The 15752-nt window shown below is 31.2% G+C and overlaps 1 protein-coding gene across 6 annotated transcripts in view; it reads left to right on the top strand.

Moving 5' to 3' along the window:
• Positions 1–15752, top strand: part of ERBB4 (erb-b2 receptor tyrosine kinase 4) — a 1327834-nt gene that overhangs the window by 1268134 nt on the left and 43948 nt on the right. For all 6 annotated transcript variants that reach the window (XM_074298794.1, XM_074298799.1, XM_074298793.1 and 3 more), the window contains 5 exons: positions 2588–2743; positions 4687–4762; positions 11829–11975; positions 14107–14204; positions 15438–15608. In XM_074298794.1, the coding sequence (XP_074154895.1) occupies positions 2588–2743; positions 4687–4762; positions 11829–11975; positions 14107–14204; positions 15438–15608 (648 nt within the window). The remainder of the gene's footprint in view (positions 1–2587; positions 2744–4686; positions 4763–11828; positions 11976–14106; positions 14205–15437; positions 15609–15752) is intronic.

The following is a 15752-nucleotide window of genomic DNA, read 5'->3' on the forward strand; positions in this document are numbered from 1 at the left end:
ATAAAAAAGGAGAGTGTCTGTCCAAGGAGCTTAAATTTATCATTTTCAGATCTCTAATCTATAGACCAACACTGTAATGGTCTCTGGTAACCCTAAAAGTTTTAGGTAGGTGATGGTGATTATAGAGTTTCATTTTTCAAACTACCTTTGTCACAGGAGATTTTTGAAATTTGACCTTAAAATGTATTCATGAAATTTAAATACTGGTTAAATGAAGAACTTGGGGAGGAGTTGGTCTGATGTCATAGAATACTTTAAAATAAGTGAAATTAGAGAAAATTAGAAGCAAAATACATATAATTATATTTGTACTCAAAAATTGTTGTACTAAAATCTTATACACATTAACTATTTTATGAGAAACATATTAATATAAAAATATTATTATAAAACCTTTATTCACATCACATAATACACAATATCACACTTTGTGAGACACAAGTTGAATTTTTTGTTGTGTACTTATTTGGGGATTCTTTTTTAATGTTTACTGATATTTTCTATTTCATACATCATTATAGCTATTCCAATTATTATTTCTCCTCATTCTTTCCCAGATAGTCGTCCCATATGAGAGAAACAATATTTTTAGAGAGGAAAAAATATACTTTGGGTTTTATTGGAAATGAAAATTATGTAAGAATTATCATCTGGTATTCTTTAGTACTTATAACTGGAAAGCAAATGCATACATGAATCAATAAAAATAAACCTCATTATTTATATTATGTCTAATGACTAAGGTTGCATTTCTAATATTAAATACAAAGGATGACAAGATTTTTTCAGATCACATTCACAATTTACACTTAATAACAAAAAGTGACTTGCCCATGGCCACATATTTAATATAGTTAGTATGTGTCTAACTGACAGAAGATTTAGTCACAACCCCCTATTGTTGAATGAAGATGAAATGTACATTGTAATTCTTGTCAATATTTAAAAGGCACTTTTCTGATGAATTCAAACAATTACATTTTAGTGTTGCTGTCACTTTAAAAACATATATTTGGTAAATTATCCAGAAATGATGAAATTAAACATTGCTCCAATTTTTTTTTTTTGAGATTGGAGAATATTTTCCTTAAAATCATGAAATTTCATTTACTTGGAAGTCAATATTTCTTTAGTTGGTAGGAGACATACATTTTTTTTCTCTCTAACATCTAGGAATTGCCTATCTTGAAGGGCCTAAAGAAAACCAGAAATAAGAAAAGCAGCACATAAATCTTCAATTCTGTGTTGATTTCAGATATTTCAGATATTTGTAGATAACATCAATTCATGGAGTGTCACAGCTGCTGATTGATTGGATCATATTATGCAGTATCTCTTATTAGTATTGCTTATCAGACATTTATACTGGGTTTGGATCATGATGTCATCTAAAGCAATCTTCTATTTTCTCCTATGACTGGTATATGGTTTGTAATTGCTTGACCTTATGTGATTTATGTGTCTGTTTTTTACAGCTTTTGTTTTGATGTCAGAAATTGTTAATCCTTCAAAGTCCTACAGTTCTAATGTTGACTGCCAACAGCATTGATTTGCAATTGGCAGGAGAATGCAATTCATCCATCCATATCTGTATAATTCTGTTCCATATTGAATGATGCCTGTTGCCACTGAAATTCACTGATAAAGGAAATTGATTGCCTTTAATTATTCTCTCACCATTATATCATCTTTCACCTTCAATGATGTGCAATGTAATATATACTTCTGAAATTATCTCATTGATGTAACCAAAGTATTTTCATTGAAGTTTATTTGAAGGCTATTGGATTTCCTTTTCCATAGCTAATTGTAACCCATAGAAAGGTTTGAATTTATTCAATTCTGCATATACGTATGTATACTAAATATTATTTTTCTTTTTCAATAGCTGGTTGAACCTCTCTGAACTTCCCAGCTTATATGTGCTCTTAATCATACTAAAACCAAGAGGTTTTAAGAAATGACCTTATATGTTTTCAGCAGCCAATATATTAAAGGATATCTTGAGGGTAATTTTGTAATTATATGTAATTTCATCTATACACTCTAATAATGACTACCGATGTCATAGAAGTTTCTTTATGAAATTATAGGCTTCTAATACCCTAAGAGGTCTGGTCTTTTTGGTGTAATTAATATGCCTAAACTGGTGATGATCTTGGTACTGCAAAAATCATATAAAGTTATTATTTTTTAAATTTCAATTTTCTTAAGGCATGAGATTAGTCGGAGAATAGGAGGCTATAAGATGGTCAACTGGGGTGTTATCAGATTAGACACCTGGATGATGCATTAGAGAGGCTTCTTGTAAGAGGTTGTATAAACTTAGAAAAATGAGGAAACATTGATCCCCATATGTAGGCATCTTATTCTTCTGTATATGTTATTAAGAGAAAAAAAAGTCAAGAAACATCTGGTGATTTATTTTTTCCACAGCTTACTGAAAATTTTGAAAATAGCCACGCTTCATGCTTCATTTTGGGGAGATTAAGTCCTTTCAAGAGAAGGCAAAATCAATCAGTTGTAGAGGAGAAAAGAAAAGCACTGGATATAACTAATGATTATTTGGGACTGGCTGTTTTCACAGGGAATGATGTACTTGGAAGAGAGGCGCCTTGTTCATCGAGACCTGGCAGCTCGGAATGTCTTGGTGAAGTCACCAAATCATGTAAAGATCACTGACTTTGGTCTGGCTAGACTCTTAGAAGGGGATGAGAAGGAATATAATGCTGATGGAGGGAAGGTGAGTATCTCTGTTTAAAAGCAACACCAATAAATATGAAAACTTTAATATCCCTCATTTGGGAGATAATCTTACTAACAAAATAAAAATAAATTCTTTGTGATCCCCTTTTGTTCCTTTTTCTCCCTGGTAAATGCCCTCTCTGCTCTTTTATTTTCTTTTTTAATGTTTTCTTCTCTTTTAGAACGTAACCTGCTTAAAGACAGGGACTGTCTTTTTTTTTTTTTTTTTTTTTTTTGGCTTATATTTGTATTCTACAAGCTGAGTGCATGTATGATACTCAGGAAGTGTTTAATAAGATACTTATTGGTATGTGGATAGATTTTTGAACTGGAAAGCAGCTTAACAATACCCTCTCAAATCTTCTGATTTTACATATGGGTTTATTGAGACCCATAGAGGAAAAAAAGTCATTTAAGGACACATAAAAGGTAAAACTAAGATTATAATTTTGTTTTTCTGACTCTAAATTCAAGACTCTTTTCTCTGAACCAGATTAAATTTTTTGGTAAAAATCATGTAAATATATACAGCTGTTTTAAGAAAAACCACTTACATATCTAACACATGTGGTATGCATATTTATTCTTCACTTTTCAAAATTCAGAATTTTGGTGTTTTACTTATAGGTTATAAACTTTTAGCAAGTGATTTTTCCCCATTAAGACTTCCTATAAATGTCATTATAAATGCAAGACTCTTTAAAAGTTCAAGTTAATAAAGTGTTTATAAACAGTGTTAATCTTACAACATTGCTTTACTTTTACCCTCATCTGTTCTAGACTAATCAAAATTAGCATAAAATAAATTGAATATATGTAGTTTGAATTTCAAGAACTAGATACTTAGGAATGTTAAGGCTTAAGATCCCATAGCAAGGTTGCACAGAAGGCCCCAGAAGTGAATAAATCATATATCTTTACTGCTGCTTAGTATATACAGCTACAGTTTGTCTAAAGTAAGATTCATTATAGCTTTAAATACCTAGGAACCATTATGTCTTTTATCAAACTACTTGTGTAGTTTGCTTCTTTAATAGAGTGTCCTCTAGTCCATAAAGTGTGCTAAGTCCTTGCCTTTGGGGAAATTTCCTTCCACATGGGTGCTGTTCCCTTTCTTTGAATGCTATGATTCTGTCAGAAAGTTACCTTGATGTCACCTTGGTAGGCAACCAATCACTTATGGGTTTAAATTCCTTTTTCATTTTTAATTTTCAAATGCATAATACAAGTGTTTATTTTTGTTCCAATGAATTTAATTGCAATCTTTATATAATACTTCTTATCATAAATATAAAGAAGATACTTCTGACCCCAACAGGAAAGTATATATTTTTTCACATATTTTCCCAACAATGGTGCTGAATTCATGCTTGGTTTTCCATCTATTTTCTCTTATCCAGCTCCCCTTCTGAACAGTACACATTTTCTAAGATGGTTAATTAGGATAAGGGATAAAGACAAGGCCACTGTTCTCTGATTTGAATTGGAGAAGAGATTAGAAAATAATCTAATGCATACAGACCTGTTGTAGGGCAAGATAAAAGCTTGAGAAGACCATAATGATCTCCAAAAGTTTCCAGTAGGCAATAAATAGATAATAAAACTGATCACCTTTTCAAGCCTAAGAATAAAAATTTAGATTCAATTTGTGAGTTTATAATACAGGATAGATATGATATTAACCTGATATTACATTGACAGGTGACTAGTATATTTGTTGCTTAAAAAGCCTGTTCTGCATCCTCCTAGAAGATATTACATTTTATTTTATGAACTACCCTTCATCAGTGCATTTTTTTCTACCTTAGGAAATAAATAAAACCATGTAGATGGAAGTTGGTTAGACAAATTAAAATAATCAGATTAGGGAAATGAAAAAAAAAAGATTGTGTTTTTATGTAATATAATATAAATCTTATTTCCTTATTATTTTTTTTTAAGATGCCAATTAAATGGATGGCCCTGGAGTGTATCCACTATAGGAAATTTACCCATCAGAGTGACGTTTGGAGCTATGGTTAGTAAATTTCTGATTGTGATTTAAGGCTCTGGGATTTTCAGCTCTTCTAAAGTTGTCATTTCATTGTGCTAGTGGTACATATTTATTGTCTCTTTTCCTAAAGGAGTTAAGTGTTTTCTCTTCTTTTCTTAAAAAAAAAATCTAAATGGTATCTTTACCTGTCTTCGGTGTTATTTCCCTACTCACTAAAATGTAATATCGCAGCTTCCCTGCTGGGCTGTCTGCCCGTAGCTCTAGTCTGGTAGTACTTTGGCTGATCATTGTGACAGGGAGGAAAAAAGAAGCTTCTTTTAGTTTAGGCACAGATTCATGGAATCATATGGCTCAAGGCCATAATTTTCAACAGCTCTTTGAAAATCCAACTCTAAAAGCAATGAATGTCAAAAAACATTTTCTAGCTTATGGAAGTTTCTGTACTACAGTCAGATAAAAGGGAATTTGTCATAACAGAACAAAAATGGAAGATAATGGAGTAGAACAGTGAATAAAGAGTAAGTTAGAAAGTGAGGGAGAGTTTGCTCAGTATGGACTTCATTTTAATTTTGGAAACAACTTTGGGAGCAATCAGAAGGGTTGGATGATGTGTCATTGGAACTGAAGCTGGATGGATTTTAAGGCACTAATTTAATTTTTCTTAACTATAATGTCAGGATGAGCTTCTAAGAGTTTTTGATATCAATTCCATGAGTATAGAGTTACACCTTCCTTAGTAAAATCATGTTATGCAAGAATAACTATTTACCATCAACAATACTAAGCATAATGTTTGTTCTTCATTGTAGTATGTGATTGAAAGCCAGATCTAACTGACTATTGCTGTAGCTTAATACTTTATGTCAATCCTAACTTAAAGGGGATTGCTGAAAATTATTATTGCTAAGTAAATTAATTTACCTTTTTTTAATTAAGACCAATTAACCTTCATGTACCTCTAATTTTATTATCTGTTTGAAAATACAAACTTTTGTTGACCTGTAATTTTGAAGACTACAGCAGGAAATGCTTGATAAATTTTATTTAGGGGAAAAAACTAAATAAAATAAAATAACTTTTTAAAAAGATAAAACTTGTTTGTTATATGATAAGGAAAAGAGTGAAGGAGAAAACATAATATCGTGTGTGTGTGTGTGTGTGTGTGTGTATACTATATGCATATAGTACATATACATGTAATATGTTACCTGTATCTCCTGGATATGAAATGATAGCTTGTTAAATATATTACAGGCTACAAGCAAATTTTAAATGACCTTTAAAAAAAGAAGACAAAATGTTGGGAAAGCAGTCACTTTTTAATATTAAAGTTTGTCTTTTGGGAGAAATTTTGTTACTTCTCTTACATTATTTATCCTTCTTGTTGAATGCAAAATCCTAGGGGCTCAGAGAGAGGGAGAGAAAGAGAGAGAGAGAGAAAAAAAAGTATTTGTATGTGCTATTTTGAAACACAGCACATACCATCAAACCAAATCCATAAAATGCTTTAAGAAATATCATCAATGATTGCTGGAGACTTCCAAGACAGAGAAAGTCACATATAACCTTGTTCAGCAATGCACATAGTGGAAAATTGCTACTGGGAGCATCTTTATTTTTGTAAAAAATAAATATGTATCTGCCATGATGTTTATGTATCCTTAAATGATGAAAAAGCAGGAGAAATTTTATGCTTGCTTACAATTTATTCAGTACATAACTTCCCTTTTACATGAAGTCTCTTGTATACCCATAGAGGTATTATAGGAATATATCATGGGACATAGAGAGGATGCTTCAGAAAGTTCTTGTTCAGAGCTTCATCCTACAGAATCCTACAGAAAAGTTACAGAAAAGTTATGACTTGAAGAAAGCCATATTGGAAACAAAAAAAAAAAAAAAAAGAAAAAAGAAAAAAGAAAAGAAAAGAAAAAGACTGAAACAAAAACCATACCTAATTATCTAACTTCAGACTAGTCATTTCATTTTTATCATACTACTTTTTCAACTCCCTAACACTATGGCACCTGGTAATTGTATTTTATGTTTCTGCTAATAGTTTATTAGCATTTATTTATTCATATTTTCTTTACTTTTTCCCTTATCAATGGCACTCAATTGACTTCAATTATTATCTCAATATAGATGACCAGGAAGTCTATTTTGACTCTGCATTTTCTCTCAGAGCTCCAGAATATTTCTACCTTGAGATTCTACATACCTCAAACTTAGCATGCTTCAAACTGAGTCACTCAAAAAGCCACCCTTTCTACTTCCCTCACTATATCTGTTGATGATACTGTAATACTTCCAGTGGCCTGACTAAAAAAAAAAAAAAAAAAAAAAAAAAAAAAAAAAAAGGTCATTTCAAATTCTGTTTTCCCCTTTCGTTGCCTCTAAAATGTTCCTTACATTTCTCTTCCTTCCCATCTGTATTGACATCACTATTGTTTAGGTTCCTATCTTTTCTTACCTCTTCTAATAGTCTTCTATCTGGACTTTTTGCCTCTAATCTCTTTTCTTTTTGATCCATCCTTTACCTTTCTCCCCAAGTAATTTTCCTAAAATAAAATTCTGATCACATCTTCCTTCTGTGCAAAATATTTCCCACTCCTCATTGTCTCATGTTATCTATTAGCTCTGTACACGGAAATTTAAGAAATATTGTTAGTAAGGGACTTATAATTTCTTAAAATTTAGAGCTAGACTAGGTCATAGAAGGAAATGTCAAACTGTGTCATTCACACATTCTGGGAAAACTAAAGCATGTAATTTCCTTTTATCAGGCAACCATTGAAACAAACCAAGGAGATCTCAATTCAAACAAATAAGTGATTGCTATTGGCAATGGAAATGTAACCATGGCCCTAATTAATAGATTAGCTAATAGACACTCCCTACTTATAGACCAAGCACTTTTCCCCCACAACTGCTATTTCAGAACTTGCCCATCTCAAACCACTTGAATATATATATACACATACATATATACATACACACACACACACTCCTAATTAAAAACACTTTTAAATTTGTCCTTGTCTGTATTGTAAATTAGCAATTACATTTATGGAATAGAAAGTTTAGGAGTCATCTTGTGTGTGTAGTGTATATGTTTCAAGTTAAGTCCGTTTTATAATTAATGTTAAGATTAGCTGACTAATTTTGACAACAACTGTTGGCTAAGATTCAGTATGTATCTGCCTTTATACATAAAATCAATGTTCCAGAGTTTAGGGAAGTAATAATTCATTTGTTAGACTTAGATTTGTAATAAGGATAAAGACTATTTTTCTCTTTGTTTTTTAAAGTCATTTATTAATCATTTGCAAATTACAATTTGTAAATCATAATGGTAGGTACTAAGGGAAATACAACAGAGATAACTAAAGCATTTTCCCTTCCCTCATATAGCTTATCATATCATATTGGTGGATATAACACAGATATTATATTCCTGGCACAAAGTAGTCATTTAATAAATGTGTGTTGATTTATTGAAGAAAATATTAAATACTGTATATAAGATAATTATATAATACATATTTCAGAGTAGCAACTAACTGGTAATGGAGAATACTATATGTTATTGATGGAAGAAAGATCATGTATAACTAGGGTAACCAGTGAAAGGTTCTTGACAGAAGAAGCATTTAAGCTGTCTAGAATTCTCTACTCTACACTACATCCTGGCTTCCTTCAAGTTGCAGCTAAAATCCTACATTCTTCAAGAAATCTTTCCTGATTTTCCTTAATTCTAATGACTTTTCCTTGTTGATTATTCCCAATTTATCCTGTATATATCTTGTTTTTGCATATCTGCTTACATATTATATTCCTCATTAGGTTGTGAAGTTCTTGAGAGCAGAATGTCTTTTATATTTCTTTATAACCCTAGAGCTTAGTACAATATTTGGCATGTGATAACTATTGACTGGCTAACTGACTGACTAGATTTCTTTATCACATCTTAATACTTAGCTTTCTTTTTCGCACTTGTTCTGTATTAACAACATATCTATTATTCAGATAAAACATTAATATTTTGTATAACAAACATATCAACAACATATTGATATATTCCTTTATTCATCTATCAGTGGCACTTAACTCCCTAATGTGTCTAACATTCTAAGACAGTAATAAACCTGTCTGTCTGTCTTTACCATCATTATCATCATCATCATCATCATCAAAAACATTTATATAGTATTTTCTATGTTCCAGGTATTGTGCTAAGTACTTTATAATAATTATTTAATTTGATTCTCACAACAACTCAGGGAGATAGAATAAAAAAATAACATTTTAATCCACATTTTATAGAAGAAAACTGAGATAAATAGATGAATCCACTTATCCAGAGTCACACAGCTAATAAGTGTCTGAAAACAAATTTGAACTTAGATATTCCTTTCCTCAAACCCGATGTTCCATCCCTTATGCCATTACTTCCCTAATAATATTGTATTTCAGAAATTTAGTCATACAGAGTGAGGGACTTAGACAAAGGATTCTTTTTATTTATTTATTTTTTTTAAGTTTGCCCAGAGTTTAATGTTAAATGATGTCATATAACATTTATTCCAATAAAGACTTGGATTGTTTATATTTAAAAATTAAATTTAATATTTTAATAATAGCTTTTTATTTTCAAAATATATGCAAAGACAGTTTTTAATATTAACCATAGTAAAACCTTGTGTTCTAAATTTTTTCTACCTCCCTTTTCCTACTCTATGCAGCAAATAATCTAATATATATTAAACATGTTTAATTCTTCTTATATATACTTTCACAATTATACTGCAGAAGAAAAATCAGATCAAGAAGGAAAAATAAGAAAGAAAAGAAAATGCAAGCAAACAACAACAAAAAAGTTTAAAATACTATGTTGTGATCCACTTTCAGTCCCAGCAGTTCTTTCTAGATGCAGATGGCTCTCTCCATCACAAGTCTATTGGAATTGATCTGAAATACCTCATTGTTGAAAAAGCCTCGAAAAAACTTACATATCAAAATATAACAAAACAGAATTTGGGAATAAGTCTCCTTTCTAACTCAGTGGCCATCTAACCAACCTTTGCGTCAAAGAAATATCTATTGTAGTAATCTGCCAAGAAACTGTCCAGTCTTTGCTTAAAACTTTGCAAGGAGTAAGAATCTACTGCATCTTGAGGAGGTTATTCCATTTGGGGACAGCTCTGCTAGGACTTTGTTTTGTTCTCTATAATAAAGCCTAAATTTACCCCTTCACGATTTTTATCCATTGCTCTTTTCTCTGCCTTTTGGTACCAAATTGAACACATCTAAACTATAATTCCCAAGATATCTCTTCATATTCTTGAAGTCAGTGATCACACCCTCCTGACTCTTCTCTTCTTCAAGGATAAAGCACATTAAATTGTTCAATGAATTCTCCTATATCATGGATTTAAAGGTTCTTGAACATCTTGTTTGCCCTCCTTTGAGCCTACATTGTTTATAGATTCTAATCTTTTTTTTTTTCCTTTTAGAAAGACTCCTAGTTTTTTAACCTCTACTCATGTTTATGATTTTCATTTTTAGCTTTCATTGACTTTTAGGGTATAATATGTCTATTCCAATGTAACTGTATAATATATGCCATTTTCCCACTAACATTCTTCCTCAATGCCTGCTCATATTGGGAATTAAGTGAGTGAATGAATGAACAGGGGAGACCATTTATATATTTTGGCATTGAACTTTTCATTCTACATAGAGAAGTCCAAATACTCACCTATTTTTTCATTTGACATGACTCCACCTAAAAAGTCATATTCATTTAACATTAAAAATAATATACTTATAGTGTAAAATTTCAGTTCTTATCCGATCATGTTACTGATTGTTGAAGATTTTCTGGTCAGTTTAACACAACTTTAGGTTGGCCACAAGATGATGATATTTTCCAATCATACCAACAACCAGAAATCATTTATGAATTTGTAGATTTGGAAGGTCCCAAAATTCTTTTGCTTTCAAAGATAAGCTTTCTACCTTTAAATCCTCCACTGAATGTATAATGGAAACATATTAGCTTACTTGCTATTTCTCACACATGACATTCCATTTTTTGTTTCCTGACTTTGCACTGACTATGGCTCATGCTTATAAAGTTCTCCCTCTTCCCCAATGTTTTAAATTTTTTTTTTTTCTGGTTCAATTTTTACCTTCTAAAAAGGCCTTTCCTAATCCCCTCAGCTGCTGGAGCTCTCTCTTCTGAAATTATCTTCTTTCTTCACTTCTTGAGTCTATGTAGTTATTTTCATGTTTTTCTCCCATTAGAATCAAAGTTTTAAGGGAGCAGGGACTATATTTAGCTTTCTTTATATGCTAGTGCTTTGCACAGTATTGCTAAATTAATAACTGTTGACTAAATAACTTTAGTATATCTATAACTCTATTTATATCAGTCTCTATCCATCTGTCCATCCAATCTCTCTCTCTTTTTCTCTCCCTCCATATTACCTTCCTCAATAGAATTTAGCTTCATTGAGGGCAGTCTTTCCATTTTATTTGGCATATAGCACAGAGTATGCACTTATTAAATGTTGATTCACTGGTTGATTGTGTAGATAACTTCATCTTTTTTCCACCTATGGTTCTATGATCCACATTTGCAAGGCATTTTATCATCTTTATGATGATAAAAAGATGGAGATCTGATGATGAGATCTTTAGTTAGACTTCTCTAGCCCTTCTTTTTCTCCAAATTCCATAACTTTCATTTCCCCCAATCCCTAACATACTTTCCAAAGCTACTTTCTGTGCTTCATTAGTCATTGATTTGCTAAACTTAGATAAACCAATTTATAGAGAAATCTATTTTTCATATCTTTTATCTGAAAATTGAAAATAATATAACTCACCTAATCTGCTTCACAAAGATCTTTTGAGAATCAATGAAATAGTACTTATATTAGCACTTTGGGCTTTTAAGAGGAAATATGTTGGCAAATTCTGCTTTTACACTGAATAAAATGTTTTTATATTGACCTGCTATATTGTCATTCAAATAAAAGTTATTTGTTTTGTTTAAGTAAGAATTTTATTTCTTTTATTTTAGGGGTTACCATTTGGGAACTAATGACCTTTGGTGGAAAACCCTATGATGGAATCCCAACAAGAGAAATACCAGATTTATTAGAGAAAGGGGAACGCTTGCCCCAGCCTCCTATCTGCACCATCGATGTTTATATGGTCATGGTCAAATGTAAGGTTGCTAAATTCTCTTAACAGGGGTTCAATCCTTTTAAGTTATGAAATACATTAAAATTCTTGCAATTAATTTTTCTTAGAATACTCCATACAATGTCAACAAAACATATGAACTTTGTATTTGAAGAGTATGGATTTATCCATAAAAGATCTAATTAGCTTTCCCTCCTTATAATTAATTAGTAATGGTACCATAACTTCCATGTTACAGAGGTAAAATGATAAAATTTTAACTGCTCTCTTATCTTTCCATGACAATCAAGTTGAATATCATATGGAAAAATAATTAAACCTGATTAAATGGATAATTTTTTAAGAAAAAAATCAGGCTCTAAATAAGTGCCTTACATATTTGAGAAGAAATCTTGAACATGATATTTGATGAAAATGGAATTAAATGAAAAAAGTTTCACAGCTTTAGTAACAAAGAGGATTTGGGGGACTGACCCTTGTGAGAACAAAAAGGTTATGAATGTTTACTTTTTTTTCCAGTTGATAATTTGTTTACAACTGGACTTTTCATAGCTTTGCTCTCTTTCTCCCTTTCCTTTTCATTTTCTTTCTAAGTACACATTGTAAATGTATTTTCAAAGCCCAGACTTCTAATTTAAATAGAATTAGGAAAGTCTCAGGTGTTTTTGACTTAATTTAAGTGAGATTAACATACAGCCATCTTTCCTGTATGATCTGGGTCTTTCCTCTTTTTGATTTATATGGAGCTAGCAAAGAACCAAACTGGTGAAGGTGAATAAGCATCTTATTAATAAGAGACTTTGGGCCCGGTTATGCCTAGATTTATATTCATGACATGTGTGATACAGTTTGACAGGGAGAAAGAACTAAAGAATTTATTTTCTAGTACAGGTCAAAATGCCCTTTACTACAAAGCATATTTCTATTTACTCAATATTTAACCAGAAAGAAATTGATCCTGTTTTCAAGTTAACTGCCTCTAGTTCAAATAGTAAGTGGAAATCCTAGAAAAACCTCAGTAATTCAGCTTTGAAATGACAATGGTCAATTTTGTATTATACGTATACCTGAAGTCATAAAGGCAGATTTGAGGAAAAAAAGTGAATCACTGAGAAATGAAGATTTATTACTGAATCTAATATTATATTCCAAAGATTGGGAAAGGCTGACAAGGGGGAAGAAGAAAACAAGAAAGAAGAATGGCAGAAATTGTAAATATCTTTCTTAACTAGTATAGTAGGATGGATGCTTTGGGACATGGCAGTAAAATGGTACTGATGTAGGTTAAATTTTTGTCTAATGCATACTTTCAACCTTGCAGTTAAAGACTCCAAGTGACCAAAAAAAAAAGTGTATTGGGGGAGAAAGGAGGAGGAAGGAAACCTTGATGCTTTTTACTCTGGTCATCTCATCAACCAAATAGAGCCTGGGGAGATAAAACCCACTTTATCTAGACTTCCAGCTAAATAATAATATATACCTTGAAAATGGCTGATTTGATCTTTGTGCTAGAAAAGGCTAGCATTAAGATAAGCTAATGGTCCTTGCAGAACATAAAGTACTGATCATTTTGCATTTGCTTTTCCTGCTGGGGGACAAAAAAGAAATAGAGGCAATATGTTTTTTGTACTTCTTACCTTTTCTACTTACTTTAATGCTAACAAAATTCTGCCTTTCCCCAACACTTACTGAATTCCTTCTTTTTATCTATACCCCACCCAAACATAAATGCAACATGGCCACACAGGGAAAAAACAAAACAAAAAAAAAAAAAAAAAAAAAAAAAACCTAAAACAGATATTGAGAAGCCATGTTGTTCCACTGATTCCTGACAAATTTTTCAGTAAGGGGACAAAGAAGTTTTTTTGTTTTTTTTTTTTTTTTTTTTTAAGGCCATAGATAAGGATGCGTTTATCTTATGTTATTTCAGAGCCTATTATGGTTAGCACAGGTCAAATAATGAATTCAGATAGCTTATTTTACCCCAGTTGACTCTTATTTTTACATGTAAGTAGCTTTAAGGTTTTGTTTACTGGAAACATGAAAAGTGCTTACCCTTTAGCTGCCAGAGTCCCTGGGTTGCTGAAATTTCCTTTTTTTTTAGGAAATCATTTATACATTGACTATTTTCTCATATCTCTGTGCATTTCTAGGTTGGATGATTGATGCTGACAGTAGACCTAAATTCAAAGAACTAGCTGCTGAATTTTCCAGAATGGCTCGTGACCCTCAGAGATATCTAGTCATTCAGGTAAGCAAATTTAAAAGAAGAGATTGTACTTAGAATGATGAAATGCTTTTCTTTAGGTAATTACCTCAACAACATTCAGATTAAATGCAAAATATGAAGAAAATCTTCATTATATAAACATTCTCTGTTAGCCAGGATTTCATCCAATTTTAACTAAAGAAATAGATGCTTGTGGAAAAGAATTACTGTTCAGAGTGATTAGCATCACTTATAAGGGTACCTAAATTTTTAACTGCTTCTGAGATTGAACAACTAAATGATGATTTACCATAGTCACAAATTATTTTGACCCTCAGCAAAGCCTTCTAAGCATTCTCCTTATCTCTACCTTTTATTTTACAAACTTCAGAAAAAGCACAGGGAAGTGAGGTTTTTTTTTTTTTTTCTTTTCCTTTTCCTTGAAGGCAATAATTCAAAATATTCAAAATATTGAAGTGTGATTTCCAGGAAAAAATATTTTCTTTGATTGTCTTTTCCCTTTCTTGAGTATCAAAGAAATAACTTAGATAAAGTGAAATGAAATAGAATTAAATTAAAAACAACAAAATAGAGTATCAAATATATATGGCTTATTATATTCTAAAATTCTGATTAAGGAATTTTTAAAAAGATGAATTACATTCATTTTTTTAAAGGGAAGGACTTCTTATTCTTTTTTCATAATTATTATGGGAACTTTAATAAGTAATAATTTATGTTACTTCCAAATTTGAACACTAGGTCAGTTTACTTAACAAGTAATTATGATTTTTTGTTGGTAAGGCAACAAGTAAGAGCAAATTTGGTTATTAAGATGTTGAGATAGATAAAATAAGAGAGGGAAAGGATAGTTTTAGAAATGCTCAGCTTTTTTCAAGAAGAGTTATAAAACAAAAAGTTTCCTAAAGCTGGAATATCAAATCAAAAATGTTATTTTAAGATAACATTTTCTAATGCTAGTAGTGTCAGAAAATTATTATCTGACTTTGTCTATATGTCATCATTTTTGAAAACCTTTTGTAAACTGATAACCTAGCAGGTTTTTGACACATTTTCCTCTATCTCCAAGAATCTTAAGGCATATCGTGAACACAATAAATATTTGAGGAAATCAGTTTTTAATAAATGAAGAAATTTTCTTGTGATATATTACTTTACTATATAAATATGAGCAAAAAGTCTTATAATCAAAATGAGATGAAAAACAATGAAAATGACATATCCTTTTTTCTGCCACATGGGTTATGCGTTTAGGGTGATGATCGTATGAAGCTTCCTAGTCCAAATGATAGCAAGTTTTTCCAGAATCTCTTGGATGAAGAGGACCTGGAGGATATGATGGATGCTGAGGAATACTTAGTCCCTCAAGCCTTCAACATCCCACCACCTATCTATACGTCCAGAGCAAGAATTGACTCTAATAGGGTAAGAAACAGTAACTAAACATCAAAAATTTCTAAATGCATAGTCATTCTTGGAAAGTAATATAACAAACTTTGATATAGCTGTGATTTTTATTATGTAATCCAGGAAATTAAAAAAGATCAGAAAGAATTATAGATCAAAAGG

This window comes from Sminthopsis crassicaudata, chromosome 3, assembly GCF_048593235.1.
Source record: "Sminthopsis crassicaudata isolate SCR6 chromosome 3, ASM4859323v1, whole genome shotgun sequence".
Taxonomy (NCBI): domain Eukaryota; kingdom Metazoa; phylum Chordata; class Mammalia; order Dasyuromorphia; family Dasyuridae; genus Sminthopsis; species Sminthopsis crassicaudata.